Source organism: Otolemur garnettii, unplaced genomic scaffold (genome assembly GCF_000181295.1).
Source record: "Otolemur garnettii isolate 467f Iridium unplaced genomic scaffold, OtoGar3 scaffold00002, whole genome shotgun sequence".
Classification (NCBI taxonomy): domain Eukaryota; kingdom Metazoa; phylum Chordata; class Mammalia; order Primates; family Galagidae; genus Otolemur; species Otolemur garnettii.
Window position 1 is genome coordinate 28,212,480 of NW_003852397.1, and position 26,241 is coordinate 28,238,720.

The following is a 26,241-nucleotide window of genomic DNA, read 5'->3' on the forward strand; positions in this document are numbered from 1 at the left end:
TTTTTTTTTTTTTTTAGTAGAGACATGGTCTTGCTCTTATTCAGGCTGGCCTCAAATTCCTGAGATTGGGCAATCCACCTGCCACAGCCTCTTAGAATGCTAGGATTACAGGCATAAGCCACTGTGCCTGGCCTTATGTTGAACATATTTGCATATGTTTCTTGGCCGTTTGTCTTGCCTTCTTTTGAGAAATATTTGTTCATGTCTTTTGCCCACATTTTGATGTGTTTATTTTTTTCTTGCTGATTTGTTTAAGTTCTTTGTAGATTCTGAATATTAGTTCTTTGTTGGATGTGTATTTGGGAATATTCTCTCCCATTCTATAAACTGTGTATTTATTTTGTTGACTATTTGCCTTGCTGTGCAGAAACTTTTTAGTTTAAGTCCCATTCATTTATTTTATTGTTGCTGTATTTGCTTTGGGAGTTTGAGCTTTAAATTCTTTGCTTATGCCAATGTCCAGAAGAGTTATGTTTTCTTCTAGAATTTTTATGGTTTCAGGCCATACATTTAAATATTTAATCCATCTTGAGTTAATTTTTTTATATGGTGAGAGATAGGGATCCAGTTTCATTCTTTTGCATGTGGCAATCCAATTTTCCAAGCATCATTTATTGAATAGAGCATCCTTTCTCCAACATATGGTTTTGTCTGCTTTGTCCAAAATCAGTTGGTAATAATGCAATCCCTACTAAAGCATTATTGTCATACTTTAAAGATCTTGAAAAAAATAGTACTTCGTTTTATATGGAATCAGAAAAAACCTCGAATAGCCAAGATATTACTCAGAAATAAAAACAAATCAGGAAGTATCATGTTACCTGACTTCAGGCTATAGTATAACTCTATAGTGATCAAAACAGCATGGTACTGGTACAAAAATAAAGAGGTAGATGTATGGAACTGAATAGAGAACCAATAGATGAACCCAGTCACTTATCATCATTTGATCTTTGATAAGCCTATCAAAAGCATTAATTGGGGGAAAGATTCCCTATTTAATAAATGGAGTTGGGTGAACTGTTGGGAACCAGTAGAAGACTGAAACTGGACCCTCCCCTTTCACTATTAACAAAAATTGCTTCTCACTGTATAAAAGATTTAAACTTAAGCCATGAAACTATACAAATACTAGGAGAGAGTGCAGGGAAAATGCTTGAAGAAATTGGCTTGGGGAATATTTTATAAGGAGACACCCCCACTGGACAATTGAAGCAACACTAAAAATATATTACTGGGATCTGATCAAATTAAAAAGCTTCTGCACAACCAAGAACACAGTAAGTAAAGCAAGCAGACAGCCCTCAGAATGGGAGAAGATATTTGCGGGTTATGTTTCTGACACCAGTCTGATAACTAGAATTCACAGAGAACTCAAACTAGTTAGTAAAAAAAGAACATATAACCCCACTTCATTGTGGGCAAGAGACTTGAACAGAAGCTTCTCTGAAGAAGACAAGCACATAGCCTACAAACACATGAAAAAATGCTCATCATCTTTAATCCTCAGAGAAATGCAAATCAAAACCACTTTGAGATACCATCTAACTCCAGTAAGATTAATCCACATCACAAAAATCCCCAAACTTAGATGTTGGCATGGATGTGGAAAGAAGGGAGCACTATTTCATTGCTGGTGGGAATGCAAGCTAATACATCGTTTTTGGAAAGAAGTTTGGAGAACAGTTAGGGAACTAAAAATAGACCTGCTGTTCAGTCCTGTAATTCCTCTTCTAAGAATATACCCAGAGGACCCCAAATCATTTTACAACAAGGATATTTACACCAGAATGTTTATTACAGCCCAATTCATAATTGCCAAAACATGGAAGCAGCCCAAGTGCTCATCGACCCATGAATGGATTAACAAACCATGGTATATGTATACTATGGAATACTATGCAGCCATAAAAAGATGGAGATTTCACATCTTTTATGTTTACCTGGATGGAGCTGGAGCATATTCTTCTTAGTAAAGTATCTCAAGAATGGAAGAAAAAGTATCCAATGTACTCATTACTATTATGAAACCAATATATAATCACCTACACTTTGATATGAATGGTAAAACACGACTATTGTCCAGAAAGAAGGAGGGAAGAGGAGGGAGAAGTGAGGGGAGGGGGAGGGCTGGGGGGAAGGAGGGTATTTGGTGAGACCTCACCTAATGTGCACAATGCAAGAGTACATGTCAAAACTATTAAGAGTAGAGTATATAGAGTATAAATGTCTTAAATAAGTAAAGTGAAAGTTATGTTAACCAGTTTGATGTAAGCACCAAATTGTTCATAAAATCAGCACATTGTACCCCATAAATGCATTAATGTAAGCAGTTATGATTTAATAGAATAAATCTGAACAGCAAAATTACTGGCTACAATAACATTCTTATTAGAATTATTCAATAAAGAAATTCCTATGGGGGTAAAATCAGTTGGTAATAGCTTTATGACTTTATATCTGTGTTCTCTATTCTGTTCCATTCATCTATGTATATATCTACCTATATACCAGTACTATGCTGTTTTAGTTACTATAGTGTTATAGTATAATTTGAAGTCAGGTAATGTGATGCCTCCAGATTTGTTGTTTTTGCTTAGGATTACTTTGGACATTCAGGCTCTTTTTTGGTTCTGTATGAAATTTAGAGTTCTTTATTCTGGATCCATGAGAAATGACATTGGTATTTTCACGGGAAACACATCAAATCTGTAAATCACTTTGGGCAGTATAGGCATTTTAAAAATGTTTTTCCATTTATTTGTGTCATCTGCAATGTATTTATTGATGTTTTGTAGTGCTCCCTGTAGAGATCTTTCACCTTCTTCATTATGTATATTTTAGGTATTTTAAATGGTATTGAGTATTTGATTTGACTCTCAGCTTGACTATTATTATTATTATATAGAAATGCTATTGATTTGTGTACACTAATTTTGTTCCCTGAGAATTTACTGAATGTATCAATTCTAGTAGACTTTTAGTGGAGGCTTTAGGGTTTTCTTGATATAAGAGTATCTCATTGGCAAACAGGGATGGTTTGATCTCCCTTTTCCCAATTTGGATGCACCTTATTTCTATTTCCTTACCTGATTGCTCTAGTTTCCAGAGCTGGAATAGTAGAGCTATTCTACTATGTTGAATATAAGTGGTAACAGTGGACGTTCTTGCTATCTTCTAGTTCTTAGAATTCTTTCACCTTTTCCCCATTCAGTATGATGTTAGCTCTGGGTTTGTCAAATGTGGCTTTCATAATTTGAGGTCTGTTCCTTCTATGCCTAGTTTGTTGGTTTTTATCATGAATAGGGGCTAGACTTTATCAGATGCTTTTTCTGCATCTGTTGAGATGGTCATATGGTTTTTGTTTTTAATTCTTTTTATCACATTTACTGATTTGCATATGTTGAACCATCCTTGTATCTCTGGGATGAAACCCACTTGATTATGGTAAATTATCTTTTAAATATGCTATTGGTTTTGGTTTGCTAGTATTTTGTTGAGGATTTTTACATTTATGTTCATGAGGGATATTGGTTAGTAGTTTTCTATTTTTTGTCATTTCCTTTCCTGGGTATGGTATCAGAGTGATACTGGCTTCATAGAATGAGTTAGGAAAGATTCCCTCTTTTTCAGTGTTATAAAAACAGTTTTAGTAGAGTAGGTACTAGTTCTTCTTTGTAAGTCTGGTAGATTTTACTGTGAATCCATCTGGTCCTTGGTTTTTTCTCTTGTTGTTAGGAGTTTTTAATTACTATTTCAGTCTAGCTACTCATTGTTCAGTGTTTCTACCCTTTCTTGATTCGGGTGCTTCTAAAAATTTATCCATTTTCTCTCAAATTTCTAGTTTGTATTACACATGAATTTATACTTGATATGAATGTCATACCAACTGCAGTGACTTGGGTGCTAGTTCCAGATGTCTGAACTATAATAATGATACTGGTATAATGATGTGGTATGATGATCCAGTTTCTTCACTGATTGCTGTTTTTATTTGTAGTGCTGATAAACCCCTTGTTTGAATAGTTACTATGATGTTATGTGGCTGAGATTGGAGGAAATATCTGAGAGAAATAAGAAGTCCTTCTGTGCTTTTTCCATTTTAACCTCAAAGCAATCTTAAGGGCAAACACAAAGGCATATATACAAATATCTTAGCAATCCTTGGTTGTAAGTAGTTTTGAGACAATCCTAGAAAAGAAAAGACAACATGAAAAAGAAATGGAGAAATAACATAAAAAATTTATTGCAGCAAACTCATAGATCCTTGAACAATTCCCCATCCTCCAGGAGCATTTGAAAGACATGACTCTAAAGTATGAGGTTACGTCAAATTACTACAATCCCAAATTTGTTAGTCATTAACAAACACTTCAGGGATACTTGGATGGAGATTACTTGTTTGGATTTATTGAAAACCACTGATCTTGAGATCACTAAACTATTACTCAATCATAGTACTTAATTATCTGTGTTTTAAGTTTTTTGGACTTTAGAGATAGTTTAGAAATTGTGTGGAACATCTAAGTTGGATCAATATTTTAAATTTTATGTTAAAAATTTCATTTTAAAATTTAATGTGCTTACTTAAAGGGAAAGTGAATGATACATGGCGTTTTCTCAAACCTGTTTTTTTTGTATAGTAAATGTTTTGAAGATGGGCTTTTCAAATGTTAGGAGGTACTAAGATTGATAGCTTTGCAAATTGGTTTTAAGTATTTTGAATTTATAACTATCATCATGTTGCAAAATAACATTGACTTTGGAATGGCTTACTTCCTTTTGTAGTAATTCAAAAATAGTATGACAGCTATAGTTTTATAGTGAGCATAAAAACCAGTGAGGTAAGTTCAATGAGGTAAGGTTAGTGTTGGAAGTTTTATTAACGAAAACTTTTAAGTATTAACACATGAGTTACAATTCCCATGTGTTTTCAGAAATTTGCTGGAACTGAACTGAACATTAAATTTTGAACTTTGGACTAGTCATTTAAAACCACCTAATTTTAGTGGAAGAAGTAGCCAAAAACTTAAGTATGAAAACAGGCTTTATAAAGTTGGCTGGATTATTAACCCACGTGTGATATGAATTCTTCCATGTAGGTGATGCAAAGCACTCTTAACCCAGCATTGTTTTCTTCAAGTAGGTGGTATGTGGGACTTGGGTATAATTTTTTGACAGGTAGGTAAGACAAATGCATCTTTACAACCTGAAAATCTCAACTGTGTTATTAACAAGCTGGCGATGGTAACTTAACTTTTATAAGCACAGCATATGGTTATGTAATACTAGATATACGTGAATTCTATATTTTGAATTGAAAATTTATAATAGAGTGGGCATAATCTAAAGAAAAGGTGCACTATCAACGATGAAGCACTCTATTGTTGTAGCTATTATTATTTCTCTTGGTGCTGTCTAAATATATTAAAATAGAATATAGTTTTTTTTTCTCTTGTCAAGTGTCTAAGCCTTTGCTTCCCAGAAGAAATCACTACACGAAAAAAGGGATAATTATAGCCCTCCCCCCCGCCCCCCATTCAGCATCACTCTGTTGACTGCAGTGATCAACAAGAGGATAAATACATCAGTCATATCAATTAGTCTGGGAGGACTGAAAGGCTTAACTGAAATGACCAAATCTCCTTTTACCCATAGAGGAAGAGGCCTTATAACAAACATTCTAAAACTAGGAGCTCTATTGGAAAAGGGAATTCTCTTGGTTTTCAACTGTATATATGTCCTCTCCTTATGTTTTTGTTACTTTAGTCTCTGACAGCTGCTTTTAAATGGGAGTGAATCTGTCAATGTGCAGATGTTGTCCTAATTTGCCTTCTGGAGAGATGCTAATATAATTACAGGATTGATCATCCACGTGCAGATTAGACTCCAGCCCAGCTTCTGAGGTATCAGGAGCTTGCAGGCCATATAGACATTTGCCTTTTGGATGTTTCCCCGCCATCTCCAATTGCACATGCCTAATCCTGGACTCATTTCCTTTCCTCAAGTCTTCTTCTCCCTTTACTTTCCAGCATAGGCAATAATCCCACTGACTACTGAGCTTTTCCAGCCAGTAACTCTGGAGTGATCTTTCACCTCCACACATGCAACTCCTCAGTTCTGCCAACTGTCTCCTGATTTTATCTCAGACACAGCTATGTGGCCCTTGTCTTTTACCTCCCTCCCAGTTGTGGCAGCCCATGTCTTCTTCTGGCCCACTGAAGCAGAGCCTCCTTCTGGCTCCTAAGCAGATGCAGCAGTCAAAGAGAAAAGGGTATAATCCCAGCCTCCATTCCTGTCCCCTAGTGTCTGTTTCTTATAGAATCAAATTTTTAAGAAAAACTGCATGAAATTGTCCCATCTTTGGCCAGTAACAAGATTATATTAATCTTTAATAAATTCCTATCTTTCTGGTTCAATAAGGTATTCTGTACTCACCTGGACATTCCTGCCTCAGACCCAAAGTCAATCATTTCTACAATGAACGTGGACTTTTTGTTTGTTTGTTTATTTATTTATTTTTGAGACAAAATCTTACTATGTTGCCTTTGGTAGAGTGCTGTGGTGTCACAGTTCATAGTAACCTCTGTCTCTTGGGCTTAAGAAATTCTCTTGCCGCAGCCTCCCAAGTAACTAGGACTACAGGCACCCACCACAAGACCCAGCTATTTTTTGTTGCAGTTGTCATTGTTGCTTTAGCTGGCCTGGGGTGGATTCGAATCCGCCAGGCTTGGTGTATGTGGTGGGCACCCTACCCACTGAGCTATAGGTGCTGCCTGAACGTGGGTTTCTTATAGTGAGGAATTATTTCCATGGACCACAATGTGGGCATTTGGGGTGTGATCCCATTGCTACTGAGGTGGTCAATTTTCCCTAAGCCTTTTTAGTGAACAAAACTAGAAAATAATTTTTTTTATATATATAATTGGGAAAAATAATTTCTTTTTTTCTATTTTGCAGTTTTTGGCCGGGGCTGGGTTTGAACCCGCCACCTCCAGCATATGGGGCCAGCCCCTTACTCCTTTGAGTCACAGGTGCCACCCAAAAATAATTTCTTGAAAGAGAAAATGTATCATGTGTTCATAACATTTCTAATTTGAACTTAGCATTATAAGGCTGTTGTATAAGTTCTTAGATTTTATATATGTATTACTCCTCTCTTATCCTAAAACTTGTGTTTATTAATGATATTGGCATACTACTTATTTGCTCACAAATATATAGTTCAATAAATCACAGATCTGATTGTCTTGTTAAAAAGTTGTATCCTTTTTTGGTGGGAATATAAATTAGTATAACTTCTATGGAAAATACCATGGAGATTTCTCTAAGAAATAAAAGTATAAATACTGTTTGATTCAGCAATCCCACCACTGGGATAGCTACTCAAAGGAAAAGAAATTATTATATCAAAAAGATATCTGCTGGCATATATCTTTATTGCAGCCCTATTCACCTTCCTATTCCTATGGAATCAACCCAAGTGCCCATCAATATATGATTGAATAAAGGAAATGTGGTATATAGAGATAATATTATATGTAGTATAGATAATATACTATTCATCCAGAAAATGAATGAAATCAGTTTTTTGTAGCAACATTAATGGAACTGGAGGCCATTATCTTAAGTAAAAAAACTCATAATGAAAAAATATGATATATTTTCACTTATAAGTATTACCTAAATAATGTGTATACATAACATGGCCATCGAGCGTGAATGAAATAATAGACAGTTCCACACAGAACTATGGGGGTCGGCAGGAGGTGGATGATGAGAAATTACATGGGTACAAAGTATATTATTCAGGTAATGGTTACAATAAAAAGCCCTTACTTCACATGGCTATATAGAAGATATAGCTATGTAACACCCTTATAATTGTACCTCATAAGTTTATGCAAATGAACAAAAAATCAAAACCACAAAGTAAATAAATGGCTGTATTCTTCATATCTAGAACAATGCTAGGCACAAAATTGATCTTTATATTTATCAAATCAATGAATAAATAATTCTACTTACTGTCACCTCCAAAGAAGAGAAATCTGAAATCAAAATAGCTGCAGAAGTCAAAGAGTAGAAGGGCCTAACTGAGTATAAGATAAGAGGAGGACAGGCCTCCTCTGTAGAGCCAAGTTTTGAAGGTACAGATGCTCAGGGTCATTTTTTTTTTTCCTGAAAGGCAACTTTTGCTATAATTAGATATTTATGTGAAAGAATTTTGAAAGCAATGATGATTCTCCTTTCTCCTCCTCCTTCTTGTTTTTTTTGGGGGGGGTTGTTGTTTAAACAGGATCTCACTCTGTTGCCCTAGGCTACAGTGCCATGGCATCGCCCTAGTTCCCAACACCTCAAACTCGTGGGCTCAGCCTCCCAAGCAGCTGGAACTATAGGTATGAGACACGGGGCCCAGCTAATTTTTTTCTATTTTTGGTAGAGATGAGGGTCTCACTCTTGCTCAGGCTGGTCTTGAATTCCTGAGCTCAAGCAGTCCTCCCACATTGGCCTGCTAGAGTGCCAGGATTATAGGTATGAGCCATCACACCTGGTCACTTTCTTCTTTTTTCATCAAGACTTCAGAAAGATGCATGCCAGCTAAATTACCAAGCCAATAAGGTCATGGACAATTATTCTGTTCTCTTTTGTATAGATCGCTAGCCTCTGATGGTTAGAGAAAGGAAGCTCTGGATGGGTTCCTGCCCCATGACCTTGCCTTTAGTTTGTACATTACAGTCCTGCAGTTTCTTTGAACACTCCCTAAAGTTCCAAATCTTTGTCCTTTTGAGGCCATGATAGCTTCACTCTAAGTTAATGTGATGATATTTTCAGTGACAGGAATCAGCCAATCTTGTGTTTGCTGTTGGGCCCAAATCCTCTCTGAATCATCTATATGCAAGGGAGATTGAAATTCTGGTCCTAAAAATCCATTCTAAGGGTAAAGACTTTTGAACTTTAAATTAGAGTCATAGACCTTCACTGTCCAATATGGTAGTCATGAGCCATATGTGGCCATTGAGTACCTGAAATGTGCAAATCCTGATTGAGGTATGCAAAAAGTGTAAAAAGACAACTCCAAAAAAATTGCAAAATATCTCATCAATATTTTTGATATTGATTGTTCAGTAATAATATTTTAGATATAGTAGATTAAATTAACTGTATTATTAACAATTAATTTTGCCTGTTTTTATTTTTTAATGTGGCTATTAGACAATTTAAACATACAATTGTAGCTTGCATCATATTTATTTTGGACACAGTCTTAAATCTTGCACCTGAAAGAGCAGACATGCCTGTGCAACACTGCCAGCCCATCTACACATCTCAAACACTACTCACTTCACCAAGGAGAGAGCACGACTCATGTCAATTATATTAATTGACTAATTTCTGGTGTCCATCAAACTTAAAGAATATTTAGGCAATTTTGGTAGCTGGCTCCAGAATGTTCCCTTTTAATTAAAGTCTTTCATAGTTAATTACCCATACAGAATTTATTCCCAGTTGGGAAATACACCTATCCACCCACCCACCTGGACACTTCTTCACACTGACACATGCATCATAAAGTGTATGCTGAAATATTTGAAAGTAAATATTAAACAATATCACACTGTGGTATATGTTAGAGCACAAAACCTTATTTGCTGGTTCTCCACTCTTCATGAGGGCTGTTGATCAGCAACCTTTATTACATTCCTGCAGTATATAAATCACTGCATTAGAGGCTGTGGAAAGCAGAATAATAAAATCTAATAACAATAGCAAAACTTTATTGAGTGTTTCGAGGTGCCAGGCGTGGTGCTAAGTGCTTTACTTGTGTTATTTAGTTTAATCTTCAAAATAACTTGATGAAGGAAGTATTGTTATTGTTCCCATTTTGCTTATGATGCCCAAGTTATGATCTCCACATTTGGAAGGCTGTTGCTATGAGTTAGTTGACTGCATAGGTGCAAAGTATTTTGCAGAACATCCACTTCAGCCACTCGCTTATCCAAGGAGAAACTCAAGTCGATGAGCATAGGGGACCTTTCCTCTTCTGTCTCTTTCTCTCTTCTTTCCAAAGTGTTGATTGTTAGCCCTGTGTTCATTCCCCCAAGGTTCTACAGCTCTTTACTTTTAGCTCTGTCCTTTGCTTTCTGTCATTTTCTCTCTCTCTCTCTCTCTCTTTTTTTTGGATTTGTGGGGAAAGGAGAGGGAAATAGAGGGTCCTACCTGCAGAAAGAGTGGAGGGAGGTACAATGGCCCTATTTCTTTAGGTTCCTGGTAATCTCTAAGACAAATGTTTCTAGTTTTAAGGTGCCTACTTTTTTTTTTTTTTTGGCTACGGCTGGGTTTGAACCCACCACCCTTGGTATATGGGGCCGTTGCCCTACTTGAACCACAGGTGCTGCCCTAAGGTGCCTACTTTTTATCAAAACCAGGGGAAGTTATTATGATTTCTGAGCTGTGTAATACATTATACTGTACATCATAACCAGTGCTAGGGGTTGGCAATTAGTTGGGGGAAATTCTGCTTCTCTTGGTCATTTGAAGGTCCAGACTTACATAAGTGCTCCCATCCTATAGCTCCAACGTCTGGGAAGCATGGCCTCCAAATCTCTGAGGAAGAGGAAGAGTGTGGGGTGGCAGAGATAAGAAGTGTCATACCTCACTTCTGCCTTCATTTAGTGACTAAAACACAAGGGGGCTGGCAAGTGTGATCTTCCCTATGTTCACAAAGGAAAGAAGAGTTGGGTGTGAGTGAGAACTAGTGGTTACTACCACAGCAAGTTTTAGGTTTGAGGTTATTTTTAGTGTTTGTATGTTTGAAAGCTATGTCTTCCCACTTGAATGATTTCACATTGAATCAAATTCAAATATACCCTTGACCCAAGTCTCCTATTAGGAAAAACAAATAAATGAAACATTGAATGTGAAATAAAACTATATCTGGGGCTTTTGTGAGGTTTCTGGTTTCATTGTCTTTTAAAGTTGTTCTTTGTGATAGCATGTTTATTCAATTTTTGAAGCGTTGTTAAGCAAGTAGTATTTAATCTGTGAAAATTTTCAAGTGGCTCATTTTACTCTCTCAAGTGTTTTTTATTCTCTCAAGTATTGCTATAGTCATTTTAAGATTGAAATGAACCATTTTTTAAAAAAAATTATTTATGGAGCCTCAAATAGCACTTGGTGCTCTGTCACAACATTAGACCTGTTTCTGAGGGCTCACTGAAAATACAGCAGAAAGGTCGGGGGTCTCAGCTATGGAACCTTCTAGAAACATACCTCACCACTGGAACTGGTTGTGATTCCTGGGTGCTGACATGAAGATTAATAATGCTTCACTCTGATTCTGGCAATTTTTACCAATTTCGTTGCCATGGCCCTTTTCTTTCAAGTTATTACCCGGAACTGAAGTGATAACAAATGTTTTACATTTTATACTGCCCAGATAAAAGGTTAAATTTTCGCATGTCACATGTTCTCTCTTTCTCTCTCTCACGTACACACACACCCACAATGCACATACACAACTGGATCAAAGGGAAATGAGTAATTCTCCTAGAATGGAAAGATTGTCCTAGTTTTAACATTAGGTGGCTAGTTTTCGTGTGCTTAAGTCACATGTAAAAATTGGAAATTGAACCTTATCGGTCTTTGGGCAGCGACTACATCATGCAGTTCTAATTTTCTGTGTATCATACAGTTTTGTTTTTCTGGGAAAGGATGTTGCTTTTGCTTCTCAAGTTTTATTATTGAGTCAACTGCCAAAGTTTAAGAGAGAGAGTCAAGGGCTCTTAAAATTATTTGGTGTTGAGTGAAGAGGCAGAGAAAGGTATTCCATATTTCCAAACATTTTAACTTTTATGTCTCTACCTGATGTTGGAATATAATCTAGACTTCAAGGCCTTTCTGATTCTTTTTGAAATGATGTACACTGTTGAATGAAGTTGGAATATCAGTGACACGAACTTTAATTCCACCCATGGATACTACATATTCTAATTTTTAATAGAATGTATTCATCCCTGTAATTTAAACTTTTGTAAATCAGGCAGCCTGTGTGCCTGCATGTGGTTTTGCACCATCTGGAAGTTCGTATTCGACTTTAGAAATGATGTCATACTTGCTTACTGCAAACTGGGCTAATGCTGGTTGAGATTGGATGTGGTTCAGGTCAAAGTTTTCTCTTAACAAAAAAAAAAAAAAAAAAAAGGCCCTCAAGTATCATTTCTTGATTCTAGGAGACTGTGCAAAGCTCTAAAGTTAGAGTGAAGGTGATTGAAGGGGCACGATCCAAATTCCTTTGAAGTTAAGTACATGCTTTCTGGCTCATGGAAAATAAACTCCCCCAAAGAAGACCTCAGCTGGCACAGACGCCCTCCTGCCACGTTGAGTTTGGGTGCTATGAACAGTGTGTTGATCACAACCATCCTTGCTTGCTGTTTTGTTCCTGGAGAAGTATTCTCATGGCTAGGGTTGCTTTTTAATTTCTTCTGGGCTCAGGAAGATGCGGCAAAGCACTGATCACATGTGGTGAGAAGGTGTTACAGTGTTAAGCCTTGCAGTCTAGATTATACTCCAACATCAGGTAGAGACATAAATGTTACAATGTATGGGAATATGGAATACCTTTCTCTGCCTCTTCACTCAACACCAAATAATTTTCAGAGCTCCTGACTCTCTCTCTCTCATCATTATGGTCTCTTTTTCTAAACTCTCTCCAGCACCACTCACTACCTCCCATACTATAATTTATTTCTATCACAGTTTGGATATTGGTCATTTCCTTCAGTGCAGATAGAGACCATTCAGCTTTGATAGCTGGAATGTGGGGCTGATGGGACCACAGTCCTGGGTTTCTTCTCAGAATCACATTGAGTCCTCATAGGCCTGTGTGCCAATATTTACAATTGATTGCCACTCATTATAACCACTGCTATAGTCTAGAGTGCTCGGCATGACCTGGTAATTTTTAAAACTCTACCAAATGACTGTTCTTTATACATAAACTCAAAATCATATTTTATTCTACCAGACATGATGAAAATCCAAAGAGAAGTAGTGTTGCCACTCTAGGTTGACAGATGAAGGTAACTCTAAACAGGATAGGGCACTTGGAAATCTGGAATGTTTAAGCTTTAGTGCATGAATTTCCATTTAGGACAAAGAAGATGCCTAGGACATGAGTATCTTCTCACCTTCTCAGCTCCTGTTTCTCTATGGCTCTTATTTGAGAGGAGACATAGTTCTCTGATATTTGAGAAATCTGCTATTCTCACTCTCTCTGGTCACAGAATGCCCATCCTGTCTCGTAAAGCAGCCAGGGCCATTCAGCCTTGGGGACTCTGTGTACCTGTGATCACCCCTTCCCCTACTGGGACTGCCCAGAATCATCCTCATCGTCGTCGGGCCAGAAACCAGAAAAACTCTCTACTCACCCACCTCCCTGCCATCTTTGACTTTTAGAACACAGTTTAGGCATCTTTTTGTTGGGAAGGGGTAAGTGGAAAAAGGAGATCTGCTATAACAACTTTTCTTTCTCCGTCGTATCATCATCTTTCTGTGATACATTCTACCAAAGGCTGATTCCGGTCTTCAAAATCATAAAATCTTAGGCTCTATTTGTTCGAGTATCTTTGTTTTACCCATAGAGAAACTGAGGTTGGAAGGCTGGGTGGGAGTACATGAGAATGATTTTTTCTGAGCCTCACAGCAGGGTGGAAGCAGAACCAGGCCTAAAGTATCCTGAAACCTAACGTGTCCTCTCTGCATTGTTCCTGTTGGCTCCTTATGGCTTTCTTATGTCCTTTTTTGTTTTTCTTTTCATCTGAATTTTACATGCCTGTAGTACAAAGGAGTGAAATGTTCAATAAAATTGGTTATAAGATATAGCAACTACCTACTTTCCCTTGCTGCATTTCTTTTTCCCCAGTACAACAAACTTCTTTAACTTCTTGTGTTTGATTATTTTCATATCATGCTTGCATCTCTACTTTCTTTTTTTTTTTTTTTTTTTTTTTTTTTGGAGGCAGAGTCTCAAGCTGTTGCCCTGGGTAGTGTCCTGTGGCGTCACAGCTCACAGCAACCTCCAACTCTTGAGTTTAAGTGATTCTCTTGCCTCAGCCTCCCAAGTAGCTGGGAATACAGGTGCCTGCCACAATGCTCAGCTATTTTTTTGTTGCATTTGTCATTGTTGTTTTAGCTGGCCTGGGCTGGATTCGAACCCACCAGCCTCAGTGTATGTGGCCAGTGCCGTAACCACTGTGTTCCAGGGGCAGCCTCTACTTCCTAATTTTTGATATAGCTACTATGTATTGCCTTCTTGGTATGGAGGGTAGAGAGTAAACCCTTTTGTTACCCCAACACCCCATCATCATGTTTACCCTCTGTCACCCATCCTTCTTTGTTCTTCCAACAAGGTTATATAGTAACCCTTCCTTCCTTTCCTTCCTTTCCTTTCCTTTCTTTCCTTCTTTCCTTCTTTCTTTCATTCCTTCCTTCCTTCCTTTCTTTCTTTTTTTGGCTGGAGCTGGGTTTGAACCTGCCACCTCTGGCATATGACTCCTTTGAGCCGTAGGTGCCACCCCAGGCTGGGTTTTTTTAAATCTCATTTGGTTTTTCTTTTTCCAAGGAAGAGATCATCATAAGATGTTTGTTAATTCTTAGTTGTATACCCATATATTTTTCAACTTTATTGACATTGAAGTATAAATTATTGAACTGTATAATTCAGTGAATTTTGATTAATCTGTATACCATGTAACCTCTCTCCACTGTCCCTCACCAAAAAAAATTCCCTCCTGGCCCTTTAATTAGTCCTTTGCCCCTCCCACCCCAGCCAAACATGGCTGTCACTTCTCTCACCATAGTTTGGTCTTATCTCTTTTAAAATTTCATAGAAGTGGAAATAGCATGAGCAGTCCATCTTCTCGATGCTTTCACTTGGCACAGAGATCCATCTGTGTTGCGTGTGTAAGTAGTTCATTCCTTTTTATGATTAAATGGTAGTCCATAGAAATACACCACTGTGTTGTTTATCCTTTCACTTGCCCGTAGACCTTTGGATTATTTTCCATGTGATCTATTATGACAGGGTTACTATGAACGTCTCTGTAAAATCAGTTCCTGCACACATATTTTAGACCCACTGTGTGATCTTATTTAATTTTGATTTGTTGTCATAAACATAGTATATTCCTTTCCCATGTCAAAGGAACTAACTATGCATTATTTTGTACATTTCTTCACAAAATAACCAGGACAGATCCTTGAGGAGTTAATGGCTGGAAACCATTGGTGGTTATAAACCTGACTTTGATGTATGATCACATGTAAGGTGTCTTTAATGATCCAGAAAAAATAAATCATGGTGGTTGTCTTAGTTTGTTAAGGATTCTGTAACAAAGTACCTAGGCTGCCTTGTAAAGAACAAAAGTGTATATCTGATTAGCAGAAGCTGGGAAGTCCAGGTCAGGACATCAGCAGATTGGGTGTCTGGTAAGGGTTCACTCTTTGCTACATACATGGGACCTTTTCACTGTATCCTGTGTCTTGGAAGGGGTGCATGAATTACTCTGGGCCTCTTTCAGAAGGGATTGAACCCCATCCATGAGCACTTTGTGCTCAAGACCAAATCATCTCCTAAAGCCCCCCACCTCTTAATACTGTTGTATTGGGAATTTGATTTTGACATAGGAATTTTGGAAGACACCAACATTCAGACCATAACAGTAATATCTGCTGAAGTGGCAGCACAGTAATTGTCCTAAAGGGTTCTAATTTTTTTTTTTACATCCAATAAAAAAGTAAATTTGTGGGAATAATATAGTAAATGTAAATGTTCAGCTGGGAATAATTTCCTTGGAAGTCTTGTAGTCTATTAATAATAAAGACAATATCCCTTCAAATAAAGTGTTTGTCACCGCTTCTTTCAAGACTAGATTAGTGGGCATTCCTAAACACAGTTGTAAAAATGATATTATAGATCAATAAAGCAGAATTTTAAAAGACTATAGAGGATTACTTCTAAAATGGTCTTTTTATTGTCTTTATATTGTTTGGATTGTTTCATTGTTTAAGTACCCTAGTGATTTTTTTCCCCCTGTGATCTAGTATGAGTAATCCAGAAATAGAAATTTTTTTGCACATGTCTTCGAAATGTTAAATAAAAAATAAAGCTTGGGGGCGGTGCCTGTAGCTTAGTGGGTAGGATGCTGGCCACATACACCGAGTCTGGAGGGTTCAAACCCAGCCTGGGCCTGCTAAACAAGAATGGCAACTGCAACAAAAAAATAGCCGGGTGCTTGGGGTCCCAGCTACTTGGGAGGCTGAGACAAGAGAATCACTTAAGCCCAAGAGTTTGAGGTTGCTGTCAGCTGTGATGGCATAGCACTCTACCCAGGGCGACATTGTGAGACTCTGTCTCAAAAAAATAAATAAATAAAGCTTATGCTTTCTCCTTTCATTAATGACATTGAAAAATCAGGAATTATAATTTTCTAATTTTGGGGCTAAGATACAAAGAAGGATTTTTTAATATCTTTTGTCTTTCTTTTCTTTAAAAGTGTTTGCAAGGCCTTCTTTCACAAAGCTGGAGAATGGGTATTCCATTTCCACGTCATTCTCTTCCTTCAGCAGCACTAACTTCCTCTTGGCACCACTACTTTTCATATTTAGGAACATTTTCTACGTGTCAGTTTTGTTCCTGCAGACGTCAGGCTCAGGATGTGGCTCATCATGTTTTCCTTCTTCCCGGGGGTGCTGCAGAGCAGGAGCAGTATTCTACCCTCTCTGAGCTGTTGGAGCCATGGAGTAGTATTGTTCTCTATTTCCCAGCTTAAACAAACATGTTGTTTCCTGTAAGTGAGAAAAAAACCCATAAAAATATACATAATGTCTTATTTCATAGAAGCCTTGTATTTGTAAAGAATGTTTACAATTTTTTTTTTTTTTTTTTTGCAGTTTTTGGCCAGGGCTGGGTTTGAACCTGCCACCTCTGGCATATGGAGCTGGCACCCTACTCCTTTGAGCCACAGGCGCCACCCAAGAATGTTTACAATTAAAATTACAATTAAGAGAGATAGAGACTATGAAATGCATGGTGAGCCCCACGAGTGCGGGCTCGAAGGTGCTGTGCTTAGGAGGCACACGTCTGTCCCCTGCTTCCCCCAACCAAGGGCACCACCTAACTTCTTTGTGAAACCCACAGCCTTCTTTCTTTTTCCTGATTTCAGGTAGATGCACTGAGGTTACGCCTGGAAGAGAAAGAATCTTTTCTCAATAAAAAAACAAAACAGCTGCAGGATCTCACAGAAGAGAAGGGGACCCTGGCTGGAGAGATCCGTGACATGAAAGATATGTTAGAAGTGAAGGAAAGAAAAATCAATGTTCTTCAGAAAAAGGTGAGTAGCTCCCCGAAGCCCTTTAAGTTGGGAGTTAGAATCATTCATGTTTTGTCATTTCAGAAAAATTTTGAGCGCATGGAAGATAAAGTATCTTTTAAGAATTTTAGACTAGGAAGTATAAACCTTTTACTTACTGGTAGTTGTAGCACATCTTTTTTTTACATGGCTTGATGAATTTTCTATTTGATTATCTAGCAAGTAAACAGTGATGATTGTTTTTTCATTCGTCAGCCAAAACGTAGAGGTAATTATACCAATTTGAACATAAATCAGAAATAATAAAAGATCCCCCCAAATTGGTTAATGTTTCCTCTTCCCTTACTGAGAGTTAGCAGAGTATTTTGTGGGTCTTAAATGTGTTTTAGATGCATTTCATATTCATATAATCTTTAGTAGATCCTGTTATGCCAAACCTAGCGTTGATTTGGAGAGAGGTTGGCGTTTACACCCATTGGTTAATTGAAATTGATGGAAAGAACTTGTTCCAGCCACACTGATTGAATCCAGCCGATGCTGAGCTTTGTTAGAGCCCTTTCTCCCATCAGGTCATTCTCTCCATTATAGGAGACCCTGATTTTGTGGCAGCACCCCAATTTTCTTTTGGAAAATTCCCACTTGCTGCTGTGTACAGTTTTGTGGGAACCATTGTGTGACTGCCTTCTTCTAGAAAAAAGTGGGCTAGAAGAGAAACCATTACCTGCTCTTTTATGAAAAAGAAAATGTGCTGGAAAGATATAGGTTCTCTCAGAGGAACAGGCACCCAGTGTGGACACTGGGCAGAAGTCAGTGGCGGACCCTGGCCGGTATGCGTTGTTGACAGGCATGTGGCCCAGCACCACACTGCAGCATGGAACCAACTGCCCCACTCTTGGCGTCACTGGCCACCATTACCTCCCACCTGGTATAGATCAAGAGCAACCTTGTGGTTTTTCCTGTTTCCACCCCTATGTTTTCTGATGCCTGTTCTTAACCCAGAAACAGGAGTAACCCTTCTAAAGCATAAAACAGTTCACATCACTCTCTGATAAAAACTAACCAGTCACAACTAGCTATGCAGTTTGTGGGGCCCAGTGCATGATATAAAGGTGGGGCTTCTCCATAGAAATAGCAGGGCATTGGGAGGGAGAAGGGAGGGGGTAATGGGTGGAGGGAGGGAGTTTGGAGGGATTACTTCTGAGGTTTACCTTATAGGGGTACAGGTGAATCTTTCTAAGAGTAGAATGTGAATGTTTTAAAGCAATAACTGAGAAAATGACATGAAGGCTGTGTTGACCAGTTGATGGAAGTATTTCAGATTGCATGTGAAGACCCCACACTGTACCCCAGAAGTGCATTAATGTACATAGTTACCGTTCAATAAAAAAAAAAAAAAAAAAAAAAAAAGAAATAGCAGGGCATTAAGCACAGGGCCCTGTGCAGCTGTCCCCATCTTCAGTGACTGTCGTTGTAACACAGGGTAACAGCAGCGTTCACGGCGCCTTGTGTGATTAGGTTCCCTCTGGCCAGTTGGATCTTCCATCTCGCCCCTTCCCACTTTGCTCATGTTACATAGGCTCCTGGGGACACTCATTTTGTGCTCTTCTGCAGACACATCAGGCGTGCTCTCTCAGGGCCTGACCTATGCTGGGGCCTCTGTGGAAACACTCTGACCCTTAACTCATACTGCCCAACGTGGTAGCCATGAGCCCTGTGTGGCTGTTAAGGTCTCGAGTTGAAATAGGCTGCAAGGGTGACATACACATCAGATTTAGAAGACTTAATTTGAAAAAAAGAATACAAGATCTCTCATGAATCATTTTTTGTATCATGAAAATATTTTGGGCATATCTGATAAAATATATTGTGAAAATTTATTTCATTTGTTTCTTTTTGTTTTTTTAACACATCTCCCAGAAAGCTTCAAGTGACCTATGTGCTTCACATTATGTGTCTGTTGGGCAGGACTTCTGTAAATAGCTGTGAGGCTTATGCCGTTGCTGCTTCCAGGTCTCAACTCAAATGGTACTTTGTTACAGGCCGCCTTTGCCCATCCTGCATACGATAGCATGGCTACTCCCATTCCCAACTTTTGAATTCCCTTATACAGTTTTATTTTTCTAAGTAGAATTTATCATCTGACAGATATGTGTTTTTTAAAATTTGTTTGCTATATTACTAGAATATAAATTCTAGGAGGGCAGGCTTTTCCCCCCTACTATGACATCTTTAGTACACAGAAGGTATACGTGCTCAATAAAGATTTGTTGAATGAACAATGAATAAATGAGTGAATGAGTGAACTTGCTCCGGAGTTACCATCTTGGGTAGGAACATTTGGTTGGCCAGAATTAGTTACGTGCTTACCCCTTACTGCTAGGAACACTCTTTCCTGTAGAGTTGTCTCAAGGACAGAGGTATAGCACTCCTTTTGTTCTATGGCAAAGTTGTGATGATGATGTCAACAAATTCCTAGAGCTCCCACCTGCTTGTGCTTCTGCCTTTTCTTAAGTGAGTTCTTTAGTCTGTCCTCAACTCTGAGATCCAGCCAGCCTCTTCCCAGTGCATTCCTGTGTGTTAGGCTCAACCAGAAGTCTCAATGGTACATTCATGTACAGATTAGTGTGACTCACACTTAAAAAATAAAGTTAGATTTAAACCAAATCTTAGAAACTTCACCAAAGAGTGAAAAGGAGAGATCCTGCATTTGTTTGGAATTCTTAGGATATTGACAGTTTGATCATATTATCAAACTGTAGAGATCTTCATGCACAAAGTCCTGGTCATTAGATTCCCCTCTTGCATACCAGCTTATTGATATATATCATTAAAAGAGACTTGGGCAGAGAAGACTAAGAACCCTTGAGTCAATGGGGCTGCTTAGGGTAGGTGGGATGAACAGAGAGACAGTTTTAGCAGTGGATCTTGGAGCACATCCTAAAGATTCAAAATAAGACTTTTCATTAAAAATTTCCAGCAGCAGCCGAGCACAGTGGCTCATACCTATAATCCCAGCCTCTGGGAGGCTAAGGGGGTTAGATTGCCTGGAGTTTGAGACCAGCCTGAGCAAGAATGAGACCATGTCCCTAAGAAATAGCCAGGCATTGTGGCAGGTACCTGTAGTCCCAGCCCCCTAGGAGGCTGATGCACAAGAATCACTTGAGCCCAAGAGTTTGAGGTTGCTGTAAGCTATAATGCCACAGCATTCCACACAGGGTGACAAAGTGAAACTCTGTCTCAAAAAATAAAAAAATAAATCTCTAGCAGCAAATAACAACAAAATAATAACATTTATTGAACTTATATTGAACACTGTATGCTGGTTACTCCACAATGCTTCCTACGTGCACTATTTACTCTGGGGAATAAATAGTGAGATAGGTACGATTATAAATCCAAGGTACAGCGATATCAAGGCTTTTGGTAAGCTTGTGCAAGGTCGCACAGTCTAGATATAATTTTTTCTGGGGGAAAATAGAATAAAATGATTGATGTAAATTAAGAGAATAAGCATCACTTTCCTTTGACCTCAGAAGAGCATGAGAGTGAATTGAGAAAGAATATTATAGTTGTTTGTTTTGTCAGGAGTTGAGACTAAGTGCTTTTGTTCTTGAGATATAACAACAATTTTCTTGGTAAGAATTTTGGGGTGGCACTTTGAATGCCTAAGTGACAAATGGCCAATTTTGCTGATGCAAACATTTTGCAAAATGTTAAACTTTCCCCCACATCCAGACTCAAAGTTTTGAGAACCAGTTGGGAAGTTCTAGAACAAAGTCCATTGTATATTATGACTCCTTTTGGCAACGGGATCATGATTTCACTTATTTAAGTCATACAGATAATGGATTTGGAAGGATTTCATGCATATTTGGAGAGGTAACTCAGCTTCAAGTCTTGTGACAGAGTATTTACTGATACATTTGAGGAGGAAATAAAACCTCTGGCAACATAATAAAGTGGCAGGATCTCTCTTATACCTGCAATGTGAAAGAAAAATAATCCCTAGAGAAGTAATACAAAAGATTTAGAAACCGACTCAAGATGTGGAAATAATACCGAAGGTAATGGTCCAATGAGATGTTGTCTTTGGGGCTGGAGCCTCTTTGGAGCTTAGACCACATTTAGCATAATTGTCTGTTCTAGGGCAGGACTGGATTGAAACAGCTTTAGGATTAGGGTGTGGTGGCAGGGAAGAGTAATGCCCTGTCAGTGTCAAAGGTGCAGGATTCATATCTCTTGTTCATAGACTCTTTTGCAACCTGCTGTGTGTTTTGATGCCAGTAGAACAAGGTATGCTCCTTTCCTAGTCATGTTTAATCTGGTGAAACTAGGCTTGTACTTTGTAGAGCTCTGGTTCACAGCAGTAAGCCATGGAGACAGGGGTGGACATGATGCTCTAAGCACTTGGTCACATGAGGAAGGAAGTGAGGCTGAACAAATAGACAATCCCAGGTGGCAGGACCTCCATGATCAAGATTTTGTAACAAGATGAGATCACCCAGATTGGATTTATATCCCCATGATCTTATTTTTGGCTCTGCTCTATAATTCTAAGATATGGAGTTCTTTTAGTAGGAAACAAAAACCTGCATGTATGAAAAGTGTCTGGTGGAATATCCCCTCGTGGTTGTGACACCGGCATCAGAAGAGCAGTGTTGGTTTTATGCTGTAGCCTTGGTCTTCGGTTCCTAAGTTTGAATTTGCAAACTGCAGATGATGAAGTGCTACCTGACTATTGAGTTTTTATAGGAAATGTCATAAAACCTTGATGACATTGTGCATTTGGAAGTGTATAATGTCCAGGATTTGAGGACACGGTAGCTCTATGTGAACCAGATCAAATTCAGACTATTACGCAGCTCATAGATTCTATCACCAAATCTTGATACCCAAACAATGGTTTTTAAAAAGCCATTAAAATTGGACAAAAATTCTATCTCCATTTTCATTCTAGGCTTCAGTCCTATAAGCAATGTGAATTTATAGAGCAGAAGTTTTTTATTAGGGATAGAAAAACAGATGGTGATCTCTCTGGAAGCCATGTTTACTGGACGTCTCCTGAACTCCATAGCTGCTTTGGGAGGTGGAGAAGGCAGGCAGGGGCCTGTGGATTTGGCTCCCTGGGGTATTGTATATGGGTCTGCTTGCATCAGCTGCTTTACTGTCCCGATTTGGAAGCGTGGTGGTGAAAATTCTGAATGGTGATAAGCTCAGGGTTAAAGGATACTATTAGAGTACTAAGTTTCCTCGTGAGATTTATAAAACTAAAAAAAAAAAGTAAAAATCTGAGAAGATGGCTACAGAACACAGAGCTCACCATGTCAGTTTAAAATTCAACCCTGTCAGTTTAAAATTGAACTATGATGTGAAAGATTTTTTGACTCAATTGAGCTCTTTCTTGGTGTTTAAACATCTATTTGAACTATTATACTTACTACTGGCAAACCTCCTAATTTTTTGAATGTGTCCAAAATCATATCATTTTGCATTCACTGAGTGCTTCCGTGTGTCTGCCAGTCACCACTCTAGGACCTGGAGTTCCAACAAAAAATAAGATGTTCTCCAATGAAGCTACCAGTCTGGGTGGGGAGACAAAATTGCATAATCCTAAACAGGTGTCATGGAGAGCAACAGAAGGCATCTTACTGGAAGCCAACCACCTGCTGGATGCAAACAGCAGAAGCCACTTCTGGCTACCTCAAGCAGAAGGGAATTTGTTGCAAGAATATCTAGAGTCCCAGTATCAGGTTTATAGAACCTGACTGGGGGTTGATCAAGAACCAAGACTGCTCTAGGAGAGCAGGGAAATGCAAACACCACTGTGATTTCCTAACTGGGAGTGTTTGTCTGGTCAGGTGTTGTTTCTACCTGGCTGCTCACTCTCACCTTCCTCCCTCTGCTCCCACATCAGGTTGCCAGTCAGGATTCAGAGTCCTGGAACAAATTTGACACAATTGCCTCTCGTTGGCAGGATCTCACAGGAACTTTCCTTTAAAAGAGTCTGAGAAATGTGGCTCTAAGCTTTACACCTGACCTTTCCACTTAGTTCTTATATCACTTAGGGAAGTCTTTGCTGACACTCCAAGCTGTTTCTTAGCTCCATTTAGAATTATGCATCCCATTGGTGAATGTTGACTTTCCTCTCAGGGCTTGAGGGCCCCAACCATGATTGTCAAGATACTTCCAGCTCCTGCCAGAATTCTTGGTATGCAATGGTCCTTGATCAGTATGCATTGGGTGAATAAGTGAACTCAGCAAATTTTCATGAATGAGAAATTGAAGAGGAGAAATCACGTTGAGATCCACTTCTAGCCCAAGGATATTGTTAGCGCTGAGGAAAGTCAGTTGCCCCAGTGAAATGTCAAACCCACTCTTGTTCCCAGCACAGCATGTTCTGTGTAGGCTGCAAGATGGAACCTTCTCATGAATAATAAAACAGATGAGGGAATGACTTGCTCTACCCACACCTAACACCTCCAGGCTTGGTTCCCTTACTCTGGGAAGGTAAAAAGGGGTGAAGATTTGAGAATGGGAGCTTAGCCACTCTTCCTTCATTTTCCTTTTTAATATAAAGAAAATGTGGCATTTATTGAGAATGTTGTCTTATTCTACAAAAAGAGTACTTCCTTCACCAGTTTTACTTCTAAATTAATAGATTGCTAGAGGCATAATCTTGTATGAGAGTTTTAGAATTGACATAGGAAAGTGACTCTTAAGGTCCACGTGGGTCCTTGGCTTTGCACAGGAATTCAGGAGCAAGCTGACAGTCTAAGATAAAAATGGGATTTATTAAGAAACTATAGAAAGTCTACTCTATGGGCTAGTTTTCTCTGGAGAGGAGATCTGGCCCATGGTTACTTTTACCCCAGCTTAATTGTGGGCTAAACAAGGGGCAGAATATTCGTGTTATTTCTTGGGAAGGGGCAGAGTGTTTTTCTGAAATTAGGGTGACTTGCTGCTCTTGATTATATATGGCCAAATAGGGAGTGTCATGGTGTCAGGTGCATTTTGAGAACGGAAGGTTTTCTTAGAAACGTTTATAGTAATGAGGTGTAAATATGTAAGGTCAAGAGGTGATTAATTTCTTTGCTATCTTGGTTCTAGCTGCTTAGAACTTGTCCTGCCCTTCATCTTGTTTTGATCAGGGTGGAAACTTTCTTTTGAGACTTCTTGAGTCAGTCAGTCAATGTCTGCACAATTCAGCAATGCTTTTAACAATGGTCAAAGCAGTGTCTGAAGCAATGCCTATAGTGGTCCCTGCCAGTTCCTTGCCTCACATTAAATTGCTGATTATACATGGTCACTTCCACTTAGTACAATATAAATGATAATTTATATAATAAAATTATTATCTGCTATTGATTAAACCCTTACTGTAATATCAGACACTGCACTTGGGGCTTTGCAAGTTATGAGTTCTCATAACAAACCTAATGGCCTATAGAAATTATCATATTATCCCCATTTTTAAAAGGAGAGACAGGTTTAGAGAGGAACTTGCTCAGATAGACATGGCAGAAATGAGATGGAGCTATTCTTAACTACCACATCTTTCTGGTGTTTTCCCAGGCTATGATCCTGCCTCCCTTGTGAGATAAATGGGATTATTAATTTATAGGGATTAGATAAACTATAATTTGAGCAATTTACCTGAGGTTAATACATAAGGATGCCAGTTTTTAAGACCAAACTAGCAGAGATGCAGCCACTAGGTAATACAATTAAAAATATATATATAGGAAACTAATTACATTACTCAAAATAAAATACCATGTCTAGATTTTAAAATTCCTTAATCTATATGTAGAATAAAGAAAGGTTGTGGTTCCCTTTGATTTCTGTTTATTTTTTCCCTGAAAGACTTCTCTTGTACCATTCTAAGCCACTGACTTGATTTCGTGCTTCATTTAAAATTTTTTTTTATTTTAAATTAATATGAGGGTACAGAGTTTTATGTTACATTGTTCTCACTTCCAAAGTAATGTTCAAGTCATAGTTGGAGCCCTTCATCCAGGGTACATGCTGAATTCCCTGACATTGTGTGTACTAGATGAGATTCTGCCAATTGCCCACCCTCCAACCACTCTCCACTCTTCACCTCTCTCCCTCCTCTTCCTTTCCCCTCACTAGGCTATATTTGTGTGGACATGCACTTGTTTATATATTGGTTTTATATTAGTATTGAGTACATTGGATTTTTTCCCCCATTCTTGAGATACTTTATTATGAAGAATGTGTTTCAAGTCCATCCAGGTAAACATAAATGATTTAAAGTCTTCAATTTTTCTTATGGTTGTATAGTACTCCATGCTATACATATGCCACCATTTGTTGATCCATTCAAGGGATGATGGGAATTTAGGTCATTTCCATGACTTGACAATTAGGAATTGAACTGCAATAAACATTCTGGTGCAGATATCTTTGTGGTAAAATGATTTTTGTTCTTTTGGATGTATACCTAGTAATGGAATTGCAGGATCAAATGGAAGGTTGACTTTTAGAGATTAAGAAGGAAATCATTAGATTTTTTGAATAAAATTATAATGAAGCTGCAAGCAATCAAAACCTGTGGGATACTGCAAAGGAGGTCTTAAGGAGGAAATCTATAGCATGGGATGCCTTCATGAAGAAAACAGAACGCACCACAGGCAGCCAAGGAGATCTCCGCTCCAGGGCTCTGGGTGGGCCCAGAAGTGCTTGCTAGTGCCACGGGTGTCCTACGGGCAGTGGCGGAAGAGTCCTCCGTTCCAGGCAGACCCCAAACAGCCTTCTAGAGACACGCACACCCCACGGGGGCCAGCGGAGGAGTTCCTTGCCCCAGGCACCTGTGATGGGTGGGCCCAGAATTGCTTGCTAGAGCCAC

General features: G+C 38.6%; 1 protein-coding gene across 1 annotated transcript in view; it reads left to right on the top strand.

Annotated features, from left to right (window-relative positions):
- ERC2 (ELKS/RAB6-interacting/CAST family member 2) overlaps positions 1-26,241 on the top strand; it is a 976,082-nt gene that overhangs the window by 386,255 nt on the left and 563,586 nt on the right. Inside the window, exon 7 of the mRNA XM_012805132.1 lies at positions 17,226-17,393. Within this exon, the coding sequence (XP_012660586.1) occupies positions 17,226-17,393 (168 nt within the window). The remainder of the gene's footprint in view (positions 1-17,225; positions 17,394-26,241) is intronic.